The sequence below is a fragment of the Mus pahari genome, chromosome 8 (genome assembly GCF_900095145.1).
Source record: "Mus pahari chromosome 8, PAHARI_EIJ_v1.1, whole genome shotgun sequence".
NCBI lineage: Eukaryota > Metazoa > Chordata > Mammalia > Rodentia > Muridae > Mus > Mus pahari.
In genome coordinates this window covers 109,824,720-109,839,021 of record NC_034597.1, presented here as the reverse complement: position 1 = coordinate 109,839,021, position 14,302 = coordinate 109,824,720, and the positions used below count along the sequence as shown (strand labels likewise).

General features: G+C 44.4%; 1 protein-coding gene across 1 annotated transcript in view; it reads right to left on the bottom strand.

Annotated features, from left to right (window-relative positions):
- Window positions 1-932: 932 nt before the first annotated feature.
- Window positions 933-14,302, bottom strand: part of Pcca (propionyl-CoA carboxylase subunit alpha) — a 336,175-nt gene continuing 322,805 nt past the window's right edge. The window contains exons 22-24 of the mRNA XM_021203136.1: window positions 14,122-14,262; window positions 3,613-3,690; window positions 933-1,274 (exon numbers count right to left, since the gene is read on the bottom strand). Coding sequence (XP_021058795.1) covers window positions 1,206-1,274; window positions 3,613-3,690; window positions 14,122-14,262 — 288 coding nt within the window. The 3' untranslated portion in view covers window positions 933-1,205. The remainder of the gene's footprint in view (window positions 1,275-3,612; window positions 3,691-14,121; window positions 14,263-14,302) is intronic.

Sequence of the window (14,302 nt, the reverse complement as noted above, 5' to 3'; positions counted from 1 at the left end):
CAGCTGAGCCCTCAGACTTTATGTTGTTGATAGGTGTCCAGCTCTCGACAGTCTAGCCCATTTCTGTCACCTGAAGGTGCAGCCCTTGGGAAGAGCCTTTCAGAAGAACCAACACATTAGTAATTTGTTCCTCAGGCCTGACAGAAGGCTTTGCTTCCAAATACAAATAGCACTTAAAATAATGTTAGGAAGACATGAAGTACCAATTACCATCTACCTCCATCTGATAATCTGTCAGCGTACATGCAAGTTGCACATGACTCTGCTTCTGCCTCCCAATGAAGTAGAAAAAAGATTCCAAGAACTGCACAACCAAATGCAGCTGCTGGCTGAGCACCCTGGCCCTCCACTAAGAGTTCAACATCACAGTGGACTGATCACTAACTGCAACTGGCACAGAAGCATGACTTATTTTTAGTCCCTTTTTCTTAATTGGAAACTTGCTTCACAAAATAGAGGGGCAAACATGGGTATCAGCTGATGGGCTGGCAGCCCCACACACAACAATGAGGGCTAGGAGTCCTAGTCAGAGAGGGAAAGGAACTGGGATAGCATGCTTGTCCTTGGACCCACACAGGCAGCACCCTGTCTGCAGACCCCAACATGGAGATCTGACTCTTCAGTCATCCATGTGACATCGATGTGGACCCACACCAAAGGAGGTTTCCATAACCTTCATCTGTGCTACCTGGTCTAAGGAAGTCATGAATAATGAGCCCCAGGAATCCATCCTGAATGATGGAAGGAAGGAAGGTAATCAGATTATAAAAAGGCAAAAGCTAATAAAATTGGAACTGGAATTTATATAAATTCTTAAAGAATCACAATGAAATGCTAATATTTACTATAGTCAATTGGCACAGCCTGTCGCCTCTGTGTATATTGTCTTCATTCAGAAAAAAAAAAAAAAAAAAAAAAAGGGCAAACTAATATTTAGACAAATGCTTGGTTTTATTGATTTAATTTTGACACTAGGAAATCTCAACAGAAGTACAAATCATATGTACAAGTATTTATATCAAGAATTTCCATTGGTGATTTGTTGGCAGAATGTCGGTTTTGCCTCTTCTGAGGAATAAACATGAGGCTGTAGAACCTGCTGCACAGGAGTGCTCCTATAAATGCTTGAGCAAATTGAGGGTTAGAGAATAATGGAAACGCCAGTTAAAGCAGTGAGCAGTGCTGACGGAAAGGTTAGAAATACTTCATTCCAGCTCCACAAGCAGGTCTCCTTCACCAACTGTGTCTCCAGCTTTGCAGTGCACCAATTTCACCTTGAATTAAAACAGTTGGGTAAGAGCAAGAAAGAGAAATGGGAACCAAGAGGGGCAGTCACCTCAATCTCTCATGAGAAGTAAGTGGCTTTAGGCCCGAAAACTTAGGTCAGACCCCTCTACTCACATCTGTATAAGGAGCCTGAGTGTCCCTGCAGCACCTGTGCTTCACACTTCTCCTGTCTTTTCTGTCCTGTCAGCCCAAGAAAATTCTTAGGGAATTTAGGCTATGGATTTCTCATGGGCCTCTGATACCAGGCCACTCGGCCTAGGTCACAGTGTCCTGAGACCTAATATGTTCATGCTGGGGATTGATGCATCCCATCCCTCCCTGCCGCCTACTATGGTTTTGAGACTAGAGTGTGTTCTTGGTGTCATGGTAAAGATCAACCAGATACACAACAATCCAAACAGGTACCAACTAAAAGGAGAGTCTCCTAGCCTGACCTTGTTCTCCTCCTTCCTTCTGCTTTCTCCTGAGCATAGATAGCCCTGTCTTCTCCAGATTTATGTGCAGGTCTAAAAGGAGCAGGCAGAAGACTAGAGGACATAGGAAGTCATCATTTCTCTCCTTGGAAGTAGTTGCATAAGCCATGAACAAAGGGTGGGTTTGACCTAACTGGTCATGTGGTACTAAGCGAATAAAAATGCCAGGAATTGTCCAGGTTGCTGCACAGGCCTGTGCACAAGTCCCCCACTATAAGCAGAAGGAACAGACTTTTGCCTTAAACTTGATCCCAGAGTTTCTAAGAGCAGTGTAAAGCTATGTGAGTAATACTCAAAGGCCCTGATGAGCAGGTGCTATCTAGAGTGAAGTGGATGGTGATATGTGGTAGGTGTTTAATGATGGCACACTGACTAGGCCTATGGATCTGTTTCCATCCTGAGCACTTTCTCTGAGAGGAAAAGTGATCCTTCTAAGGAAGAACTACTAGCTCCAGACACAGACAGGGCCACTCCTTTGTCTTACAGGGTTGAAATCCAGAGGTCTGTGTGGTTCAGGACTGGAATAAGTGGACAGGAGAGATTGAGCTAGCTGGGGTCTGGCTAAAGCTGACTTGCCCCAACAGCAGTTCTGGGCTCAGGATGAGGCAGCAGCCAGGCTGCTTCTATGGCAGACCAACATGAAGCACATAAGGCATCCAGCTTATTGGGTCCCATGCTGCCTCAGAAATTAATGGTGTGCTAAGTCAGCACCTTAGCCCAGCCACACAGGACCCTTGGTCTGACTACAAAGCTATTCTTGGTCCCCATGAGGAGGGGACATTCTCACCCTGACACTAGGGCAGTGCTTGAAAAAGCAAGTAAAAAAGAGTTTTAAATAAAGATCACATTTTTGGGTCCCTATTTTTTGGGAGTTCGTTATTATTTGACCGCCTCTACCTCCTAGAACATGAGACCCCAAATTCAGCTTAGAAAGTGTTAAAACCCTGCACACCATTCTACCCTATCAAAGCCCTCAGACACCGCATGGCTATCTTAATTTGCTCCAGCCTGGCAGCCAGACTGGGGTCATTCAATCTACCGGGGGGTGGGGGGACTGTAATTTTCCCATAGGGAGCAGGCAGGACAACTCTAGGTATTCTGAAAGTCCATCTTGTTGGTGTTGGCTTTTAAGGTTGTAACTGATTTCTCTCTCTGAACTCAATGTCCCCAAAGTGTGGCCATGGTGCAGGCTACAGCATAGGCCACAGCCAGCCTCTGCTGTTGTCCTCACCTCCCGGCCACGTTCTACTATCCTACTACAAACCCAAGCAATCCTTTGTGAGGGGGATATAGTTTTTAATGATGGCATCTCTTTAGTCACAGGAAAAACAGCAAAGTAGCTTTTCCTGTTTCACTCTGAACAAATTCTAGTCCTGATAACCTCTCTTTCTCCTCAAATCATTAAGTCCCCTGAATGTATGTGGGGCTTCAGCTCCTCCATCTACAACCGAATTGTTCCCTTCAAGGGGAAATTATCTTGAAGAGTTACATTAATTTTTGCAATCTGTAAAAACCATTTCCTGCTGTGTCACCTAAGTCTCAGATAACTAAGTGCCACAGAGACAGATGTAAACATTAAAAATTAAAGACCCCTTCATCTGAAAGACATTAACATGGAGAACCTTGACTACCTGAACATAACATGGCGACCCCTTCCTGGAAGGCCTGCTCTCCAGGAGGCAGAGACACACTGACAGAGTGGAATCCCCCAGTCTCAATGTCCTCGCAGGAAAGGGACATGGGGCAGACATCACCTTTACATTCATTTTCAGGACACCCACCCATGTCTCAAAGGTGGAGGTCCTACATCCATCACAGGCTGGAGTAGGCTAGTAGGAACTTGGGGACATACCTTGCCCATTTTCCCAGCTGTCATACTGTTCTGCATTTTCATAGCTTCAATCACACAGATTTCCTGACCTTCTGCTACCTGGAAAATAGGTTAAAAAATAGATGTTTTAAGAACATTCTACCCAGTACTCGGGAGGCAGAGGCAGGCAGATTTCTGAATTCGAGGTGATCCTGGTCTACAAAGTGAGTTCTATAGTAATGTCCAAGAGTGAAGTCATTAAGTTCTTTGTCAAATGTGCTGATTGGTCATGGAAACACCAGCGACCTCTGAGAACTTCCACTCCAGTGCATCTGGGGAGCCAGCAGAGAAAAGCCATTCACTCTGTTGCCAGATTCTCAATAGAAAAGCCTGTATTGGAAGATCACAAGAGTAGTGTATGGGGCCTCTCCTGGGCCCTAGGCGTCGGCAAAGAGGATACAAAACCAATGCTTCTATATCTCTATCATATCCTCAACAGGCAGATAGATACCTAAGGACCAAAGGACTCAACTGGTGCTTGTTGGTTTTCAGTACAAGGGGCATGTCTACCAAAGGGTGAAGGTTTCTTCATGGGGTGATTTAACATGTGCAGTTGACTGTGGTAATCACACAGCTGTGCACAGATACCACCAGAAAGTTGTCTGCTTTAAAGGGACAAAGTGTACCACATGGGAATTAGAATTCAGTAATTTCTTACTAAAAGAAGGCACATGTCTAACTTCATCTTGGAAGCATCAGAGCCAAATCTGTAAGACCTGAAAGTGCTAACTGGGAAAGTGGCTTCTGGGAGTAACTTCCTACACAGGAATGGCTTCTCCAGCTATACCCAGTCCTTACAGAAGGCCTGGGTGTTCCACAGGCACCTGCTCAAGCCTGTGTTGATGCTTGCCTTGTCTCTGGCTGTGGGAGAGAGAGATCCAGGCTGAGCAGGCACATACCCACAGGGTTAATCTGGAACTTCCATCCTGGAGTCATCCTGTGACTAAAAGCCACGCTCCTTTTTCTTTCTCTGGCCTTAAGGGTTAAGCACCAAGGAGCTGGGCCGGGATTTCTTTCTCTGTTGCTCTATGAAGTGGTAGGCTGAAGGCTCCACGGGGTGCTGCTGGCATGGTGGCTGGGGCTCCTGGACAGTCGCACTACTATGGCTGTGCTGGCCAATGCCACAGAAGGGCCTGGAGAATGTTCTTTCCTGCCATCCCCAAATGATCTCCAAGTCCCCTCCCGGCTCCCTGTGTGGCACAAGCTGTCTTGCTGGCAGTGTGAGTACTGCAGCCCTGTGCATTCTTTCCTCTGCTGTTCAGGTGGTGGGCTGTGTTTTCCTGGCACGGGAATATAGGAAGAGAGGAGATGCCAAGGCTTCTGGTTCTGGCACGGAGGAGAGGCACTGCTGACAAGCAGGCTTGGAGCTCAGTGCTCACGGCCGCTCTTGACTCATTTCACCTGGCATCTGCAGTAAAGGCAGAGAGACACCTCCAAAGGACTGTTCTTCAAACTGTGGGACAGGAAAGAGCAGTGCCAAGATGATGCACATGCCTTGGCCGGAGGTGTCAGAACTGTTATTCCTTCATGCCATCATATTAGAGCCACTTCTTTCTCTTCAAATCCAGTTACAAGGTCAGGAAAGCCAGGAGAAGGGCAGGTGTCACTGAGCCACACAGGGAAGACCTATGGCCCAGTCATGGCCAGAACAGAGCTGAGAGCTTATTCAGCAGCCAGGCTAAAATGTCCCTGACCCTGGCCTGCAGGCAACAGCACAGATGACTCCTTAGGACACCTTGAAAGTTAGGAATCAAATGTCTATCTCTGGACTCTGGTCACTATTTCCTGTCAGATGGACACGTCCTCATCGTGGGTATTTATGTGGCAGCCTTCCATACACCCATCTAGCCCCCCTCCCTTTGGATACTTGAGAGCTGGGGTTAGCTCTGAGTCCCCTCACCTCAGGCCATCAACTTCCTTGTGAATGGGTTCACTGCCCTCTGTCAGCAGCTGTATCTCCTGTCATTGTTCATCTCTTATCATACTGCTTAAGACCTACTGGGCAGGCTGAGGAGCCCCCTAACCCTTCCTCAACATACACACATACAAGTGTCCTTACAATCCTCTGTAAGAAGCTTAGAGGTTTCCAGTGGTGCCTAGGGACCAACACTACCCATGGTGAACACTAAGGGACACTACCTCCTAGACCCTACTAGAGCCTGAGGGCAGAAAGACATGAGCCAGTTTAGGGTACCTTGCCACCATGACCATCCTCCCTGGATGGTTCTGCATGCTTGTAACAGTGAGTACAAGCACTGGGTCCCAAATTATTAATCCAGTCAGAAACAAGAATCTCAAAGCGGACATAGCCCCTCCCCCACTTCTGATTGCAAAGCTAGTAATTTGATGAAAAGCAAGCATCTCCTGATGGGAAGGGAGTCTGCCTTTTGCCTGACTCAGTCCACAGCAACTCATAGGATTAGACCTGGGCCCTCCATCTGCCTTTCCCCTCACTCCTCATGTACTTCCTAGCACCCCTCACTGCCTTCTAGTCTCGTTCCATCATTTAACTGTGAGCAGAAACCCATGTCTTCCACCTCTAACTTGCTCTCTCTCTCCTTCCAACCATGTTTAGAGGCGATTTTCTTGAGGCAGCTGCAACAAAAATTTTCCTTTGTGTCTTACAAAGCAGTGATATGTTTGCTCCAACTGGATCATGCTACACAAATGCATACAAAACCAAATAAAGAAAGAGGTATGCAGAAAGGCTTGATCTAATTTCAACATATTTCATCTCTTGGAAATCAATGCAGTACTAGTTTTTCGGTTTTTTTGTTTTTTGGTTTTTTTTTAAGAAAATAAAAACTCTCTGGGCAGGCTCTAGTTCCCTCCAAGAGGCATTTGGGGACTTAGCTCCTGTCTGCTGGAGCTTTCCTGCCTGTGGTGTCTACACCTGCAGAACATGTAGCACCCACCCACTACAGCAACTTCTGGACTGCTGGCAGGCCCAGGAAGCCTGAGAGCAGCTGCCCTATCCCAGTGCCCATGGCAGAGCCAGCCCTGTAGCATGGCTGCACACAGACTTCTCTAACATTTGTGAATCATTGGATAAAGACTCACTGATTGTGACAGGATGTATCCAGAATTGGGCTTACTAAATGGTCACAAGCCTTACAAGTCTGTCTGATAAACGCGGTCGGCCTGATGTGCTTCTCTGCTGTCTAATTGGTGCAAAGTTTGGAGACCTGAATCCTATGTCTTTCATCCGGCTTATTGCATCCTCTTCTCTGACACAGGGTCAAGGTTCACATTCGAATCAGATTATTAGAGCAGCCCTCATTAAGTGGGAGCTAGGCTTGCCCCAAACGCGTAAGCTTGTGAGAGAACTCGGCCCATTTACTCAGCAGATTTTCACATGTTTATGGGCCTGAATGTCACCCAGCATCGCTCTGTGCTGAGGAGTTTCAGACATCTCCAGCTGATGACTAATTGTGAGTGATGGGAAATGAAACCCAGCGAAGCCAGCTGCTTGCCATGGTCGGCAAAATGACTCTAATGGAGAGAGGCTGCCAATTTTCCAGTTTTACTGGCAAGTCTTCCAAGTGTAATTAAGGGAAGTTATAAATGATATGGAAATCTATCAAGTTCCATTTATTTCCAGAGGACTCCTTTCCCAGGGGACTTTTATCTTGAAGCTTATAGTATGCTTTGTTGTGCTAATGATTTAAGCCACATCTTGGTTCTGATGAAAGCCCCCAATCTCCTTCTACCAAGGCCCCTTCACTCCTTCCACAAAGATTAAAAGATACAGAACATTCTCCAGCACATGCCCCCTCTCAGAAAACATGCTCTGACTGGGACCCGCATGGCAATGTGTACCGTTCAAACTGCAAACTGCCATTGCCCCTAAGAAAGCTCAAAGAAAAGTATGGGGTGGGGAAGAGAAGGAGGGGGTCTCTGCAGACATAAAAGCAAGACCCTCAAAGTGGAGCTTCGAAAGCCATGCTTGAGACGAGCCATTCATCAGAAGGTGCTGTCGCCCACTAATGTTATTTGATTTGGAATAAAAGCATGAAAATGATGGCGAAGGCCTAAAATTGGAGACGTAAAGGATGACTGCACAGTGCTCCATTTCTCAATTTCATCCTTCAGAGCCACAAAATGGGGGTGATACAGTGACTGGATGAGCTTTACAGTAACAGCTGTGGTCTTCCCACACAAGGGAGGCCCCTCTAATGGGCTGAGGTCTGTTTGCAACAGACGGGGAGGAACAAAACAAGGATTCCTATTAAGAGTGCACAGTCATATTTCTGATAGAAAAAATCATTATGGGAGTCGGGTTTCCTTTACATTGGTGCATAGCCTCCTTTTGTCATTCAAACCCAGGGCTGTGTTAAGGGTGCTACTGCTTAAAATACAGGCCAGAGGATGCAAATGGCGTCGAGTTTGCGCTCCCCCTCCCCCTAGAAGCCTACTCTAGCAACTGTAAAGAATGTAGAGGAAACTGTGCCAGTGGCATATGGCTTTCTACTGTGCTAAACATTCATACAAAAGACAGGTTCATCAGTCATTGGAGTATCTGGATAAAAAATTAGCTCCTGATGGATGGTATTTTGAGCTTACCTGCTGCTAGTACATTACCAGAGAAACACCGGCTTAGAAACCCACATGACATTAGAAACTGCAGACCATGAAACACAACACATGCAGGAGCACATAATGCACGGCAGATTATACAAAATAATAAATAAGCTATTTAAACCCTCTGCCTAAAATTGGGCCCGCTGCAAGGAACCCTGGGTCACTTCTACGCAGGCCAATTAATGCACAGCATCTGCTGTATAGAAGCAGGGCACGAAGCACTTCCGAATGATTCCGGCAATTAAAAGAAAACTGTTTCCTGCCTGTTCAGACAGCAACTGTTTCCCTGCAAGAGTGAGCACCAAATCGGTGCACAGCTGAAAAATTCAGGCCCCTTTTGGGGAAGAGGCATGGAGGAGGGGAGGGGTGAACCTTTATGGAAAAGGAGCCTTCTTTTGTTGTTCTGTGTTCTGTGTTTTCCTGCCAAGTGAGACAGAAGGCTCGGAGGGCTTATGGGCCCACTGCAGTCTCCCCTTCTGCTGTACTGGTCCCCCCGAAAACTAGGGATCCACATCAACCCTCCTGACTGTATTACCCAAGTGAAAATCGCTTCATTTCACATTGAAAGGTTTGTCACTTAGAACATAGTTATCTAACACATTTTAAGTCTCTGAGATCTGAAGGAGGCGGCCTCCATTTGCTAAAAGGCAGGGTAGAATCTGATTATTCCTACTTCCTTTTCCTGAGCTACTAACACGGGCTGCTAAATATGCCCTGATCTTTCTTGGAGAAAGAATGTGTCTCTCATGGAAAACCCACAGGGAGATAGGACCCCAGGAGATTGCCCTATCTGAGCAAGGATGGAACTGGCATCAAATTACAAAGAGGACAGGCAGTGGACAGAATGGCTGACCCCTCATCTGGAGGCACTCCGGCCCAGCACACTCAATCTGAAGGGTGACGGAGAGAGGAGACCACATGTTTAGCATGCCTGGGGGCTCTGAGACTCAAGCCTGTGGTATCTGCATGGTGTTGCCCTCAGCTCTGCCCTCAGACCCCCTAGAATTGTGCTGTGGGAGTTGGGGGTGCTCAGGAAGGAATCCAGATTATAGCCAATGTAAATGAAGTCCAGGTTTTGTAAAAATTCCTTAAAATGAAGAAAAACATGACTCCCTACTGCCCTCTAACTTAGCTCACACTGACAGCCTACGCCTATAGTTACAAAGGGAAAGTTGAAACTTCATCTGACAGGCTACCTTGTGCACTTAGTAGGCTGTTTTAAAGGACTCAGTGACACATGATGATTTCTCTTTCAGCATATATAAATGTATATGTAGTTACATACATATAAAGTCAAAACACAAAAGGTATTTTGAATCTTCGAAAGGTTGAGAATAAGCCTTAAAAACACTACAAAGGTAACAGGCTTTCTCATCCCAGGAAGACCATTCCTTGAAAAATAAACCCATTGCCAAGCCTGCACAAGACTTTACACAGATTGACCATCAAAACATTTTTATCTTATGCTGATAGTTTGTGCTAAATTATAAATTTTTTAAAAATCCAAATGTTAGCCACAACAAAAACTATTCTTAAACATTTCAAAAGAAATATTACATGGAAAAAATGATTAAAGGGCCAGGCTGAGGGATAGTCCTTACTGCTGAAAGAAGATGAGACAGGAATTAGATTGGAGAGGGGTCACTGGGTAGCTTCATGGTATGTATGTTTTACTGCCAGGAAAATTCGAAGCAATTGTAGCTAAGGGGAGCAGAGAATGCACAAGTGCTTGGGAGATGATTCTCTATATGCTTCATGATTTGGAATCTTAAAAGTGTTTCTGAGTGTATGATTCTGTTTCTGTCCTGTAGAATACAGTTTGCGATTTGGGTTCAAAACTGGCTTCTCCTCAAACTGCTTAAACAGACCCTGCTATAAAATATGTAAGTTAACTATTGTCACCATTTTCTGATTGTAAATCGGGGCATCCATAAATTGAAAATCTATCCAACCGCCAGCCTGGCTCCTCTGCAAGAGAAAGGCAGAAATGGATGTTGGGCTACAAGAAGCACCAGAACACAGGTATCCTGAGGCCCAACCTATCCCTTTCATTTAGCATGCCTAAATGCTTCCGAAGTTTCAAAGGTGGTTCTTAGAGCAGTGAAAAAGACGTCTGCCAAGTTCATGTGTGCTTTCCCCAGATTGGCTACGGACTCTTCTGTATGAGCTTTGGCTCATACAGGAGGTAGCAACTGACGGTCTGCGGCAGACACCTGTGTCTTTTGTCTCTTAGTCCATGGTCACTCACCTGCCTGGGAGCCTAAGAGAAGCACAGACAAGGAAGAAAAGACCGTGGTGAAGCCTGGTGGCATTCTTATTGTTGCTTTCATTTTCTGCCTAAGGCACTGTCCAACAAAAGCAATGGTCACAAACCCCAACTGCCAGTTCCAGTCTAGGGACCGGGTGGAGTGACCTCATCTTGGGGCCCACAAAAATTAACTGACACGCAAATGTGAACAGGTTGAGGGGAAGAAAAAAGCAACAAAAGCAGCAGTGGCCACTTATGTATAAGACAGGGATGCTGAGTCTTCTGGGTTGCGTCTCCCTAATTTTCCCAAGCAGGAAGGGGAGCTATTTCTCATGCAAAATTTAGATGAGCACATAACCTGAATATATATAGCTTGAAAGAACCGTAACCTTTTTTCTTTTTTCTTTTTTCTTTTTTTAAATCTTATCTTGGCTTGGCTCTTTTTTACTAGCTTTTATTGTTTTATGTCTTATATGAAAAGGCTAAGGAAACAAATATGCTCATAACAGCTTTATTTTATTCTTTAAAGACAAAGGGAAAAATCTTGCAACAAATGTCTTACTTTGTCTAATATTAACTCACAGCACACATGTATGGCACCAACATACTCTAGGAATTTATTTTAAATATTTTATTAAAGATAGAAGTTTTTTTTTTAAAAAAGCTCAAGTAATAACATTTTGTGAAAGAAGTATTATAGTATATGCTTAGCAGTATATCAATAGAAAAATGGACTTTTTGTATGAAGATGATGATCACTGTAAAAGTATTTCCAGAAGGCAAATAGAAAGGTCTTAGGAAAACTGTTCTAGCAATTGTCTCCTGAGTTAAATTTGTGATTTGCAGCTTACTGTGTCCTAGCATCCCTTCCACATACATTAAAGACCCCACTGTACCAGCTTTTAGAAAGTGATTGCTGCTGTACCTAATATTAAATAGTAGGTTGAAGCATTGGAAACTCTTGCTGTGTGTATCCTAAAGGAGTATTTTTGAATAAATACTTCATTTATTTTGAATAAAACACTTCAACTCCACTGTTTAGAGCAGGGGAAGTGTTTCAAATAAAGCAGTTCTTAAACCTTCCTATAGCAAGCTCTATGAAGGCATTTAGCTGAGATTTGTTACTTAGAATTTTATGCAAAGGAGACCCATTATTCTGTATTAGGTTTCCTTAAAAGATCAGTACAAAGCTACAGGTTGTGGGAATTTAAACTGTGAACAAAACTGTAAAGAAAACCAAGAGTGCTTTCATGGCCTAGGTTGCTTTTCCTGAGAAGACAGGAATGGCTGACTTTCACTGGTAAAGCGGAGCTTCCCTTACCTCTCGCACTCGCTCCACCAGCCCTCAGTCATTTTTACTGCACAACTGCAGTTACAAGCAGTGTTAGCATTTCTTCTGACAGCTTCACTACATTCTCTCTTGTGAGTCCAAGGAGAGAGGTCCTTGCCTCGTGACTGAAGATTTCCAGCAGAGAATCTGGAAGGAGCTGGCACACTCCTCACCCTGTGTCCAGCTTCAGTATTTGTGGTTTGGGACACTCTTCACAAATATTAGTAATTCAAGAGAAAACAGTTTTACCACAGTACAACAGCATAGAATATGAAAGGAAGTTCTTCCAGGAATAAAAAGATGTGTGTTGCACCTGACCAGCCAGCCACATGCACAGACACACAGCATTCATAAAGAAGGTGAGTGTGAAGCCAGGAACTCCGGCTTCAGGAGCACTTACAGCAGGCCCTGTTCTCTGTACATACTCTGCAGCCATTCTCCAATACCCACACTGAATTAATGATGGGTGCTTTTAATCTGAGAGCTCCCTGCCCAGCAAGACTGGGTTTAGGCTCTAGCTGATCACTGGCCTTTCCCAAGCAAACTTGCTGACTACAGAATGAAAAGTAGGAAGGGCACCAGTAATGCCAGAAGACTGTGTTTATTAAGAGGCAAGCAGGCTGCACTTGTACAGCCTTGCTTACCAGTTAAGCAATCATAAGTGGGTAAATAGAGCTAGGATGGAGCAATGGGGGCAGCCTCCCAGGCAAGAGCTGACCCACACCTTCTGCCCATCTTGGTCTTAGATGTCAGAAAACTAGGATTGAAGGTAAATACCTCTTATAAGGACAAAAAGCACAAATGTGATGTTCTAATTATAGCTACAATTAGAACTGGCAAGCTGGGACTGGCAGTATATAGACTGGGTGGCTTCCAGAAAAACAAAACAAACAAACAAACAAAAAGAAAGAAAGAAACCCCAAAGGGTAGAGGGAACCACAACCACCACAACAAAAAGAAATAGAAAAAGAAAAAAGAAGAAAAAAAAACTTCATTGCTCACTAGCCTGCACATTTAGACACAAGATTTCACTGAGTGCTCTGATAATATCTGATAATACAGTGTGCATTTGTGCCTGTTAATGCCAAAACCAGGGAAGAGCCCATTTCACTCCCCAACCCTGTATGAAAACCTACACTCCACAAGTCAGCCTCTAACTTTCACACCTAACCTCTCCCATGTCTGCCTACTGCTGGCTTCAGGTAGTGCTGTTTGCAGTTCTAGGAACGCCAGGCTGGCCTGTGTGAAAGCAGCTAGGCAAAGCTACCTGGCCCTTTGTGTTTTCTACAAAAGCAGATAGCTCTCCTGCATCACCAGGGGAAGACATTTTTAAGTTAGTTCCCCAGTTTAATGTTAATTTGGGAACTAATGATTTAAAACAATCCAACTTGATCATTCTTACTAGGAGACAATGTCCCCTCCATGGTTTTTTCTAAATGTTAACATGATACTCTACCTGTATTAATAAAAAAAAAAATCAGGTGCTATCTCAACATAATGATTATAGAAAATTAGGCAAAGTCCCATGGCTTCAGTCAGATTCACAGTAGAATTAGCACACAGCCCATGAAAGTAGCTCTTTCCTGCATAAAAGTAAAAACACAGGTACTTAAGGGCCTCAGGGAATCTCCCAGTTGCATTTTCAACCATTTTTTTTTTATTTTTGCTTCTAAGCAGCTGATTGTTTAAAAAAAAAAAAGAAAGAAAGAAAGAAAGAAAAGAAAAGAAAAGAAAAAGAAAAAGAAAAATGTATGTATCCTACACATTTTTCCACAGCAAGTTATGGGACTAAGCAGATAAGGAATATAATATAGCTCTACTATTAAAAAGTCAAGAATAAAGCTTCTAGTTATGATTCTGAATTTCACTTTCCACCTTACAAGAGTTGGCTGATTTTGAACAAATTATAGGATTAAGGTTTCCTTAATTCTCCTTCCCAATTAGACATTTAGTTCGGAAATCCTGCATCTAGAAATTCCTGTCAGGGTTATTTTCTGGCATGAATTCCTCAACCATGCTTCATATCTAGAGGGCCAGGGAATAAGGAACAATGCAAAGTAAATGTAAATTTTAGAAATTTGAGAAAGAAGAGAATGTCTGTCCTCATTTCTATTCCACACCCCTCCACCACCACCCCCAGACACACACCACTTGGGAGGAGGCACTGTCACCAACACAACTCAGATGTGAAGCAGGTAGACAGAGCGAGTGCACACCTGTACCATGAGCATCCCGTGGGTTAGGAGAGGCCACTGGGAGCCTGATCCTGTCGGTGCCATTGTTCTGTGGGGAGTCGGAGCCCAGCATATCCCTCACACAAAAGTACTCTTACCATATCTCCAGGCTCGACAGAAACGGCCACCACCACTCCAGGCATCGGGGAGCACAGAGTGCTGCTGGTGTCCTTGGGCACTTTTTCAAGCATGAATTTGTTCAGCTCTGCAGCAAGTTTGGTTAAAATGTGCACTTTGTACTTGAAAGAGAAAAGCACAACAGAGGTTAAATGATGAAGT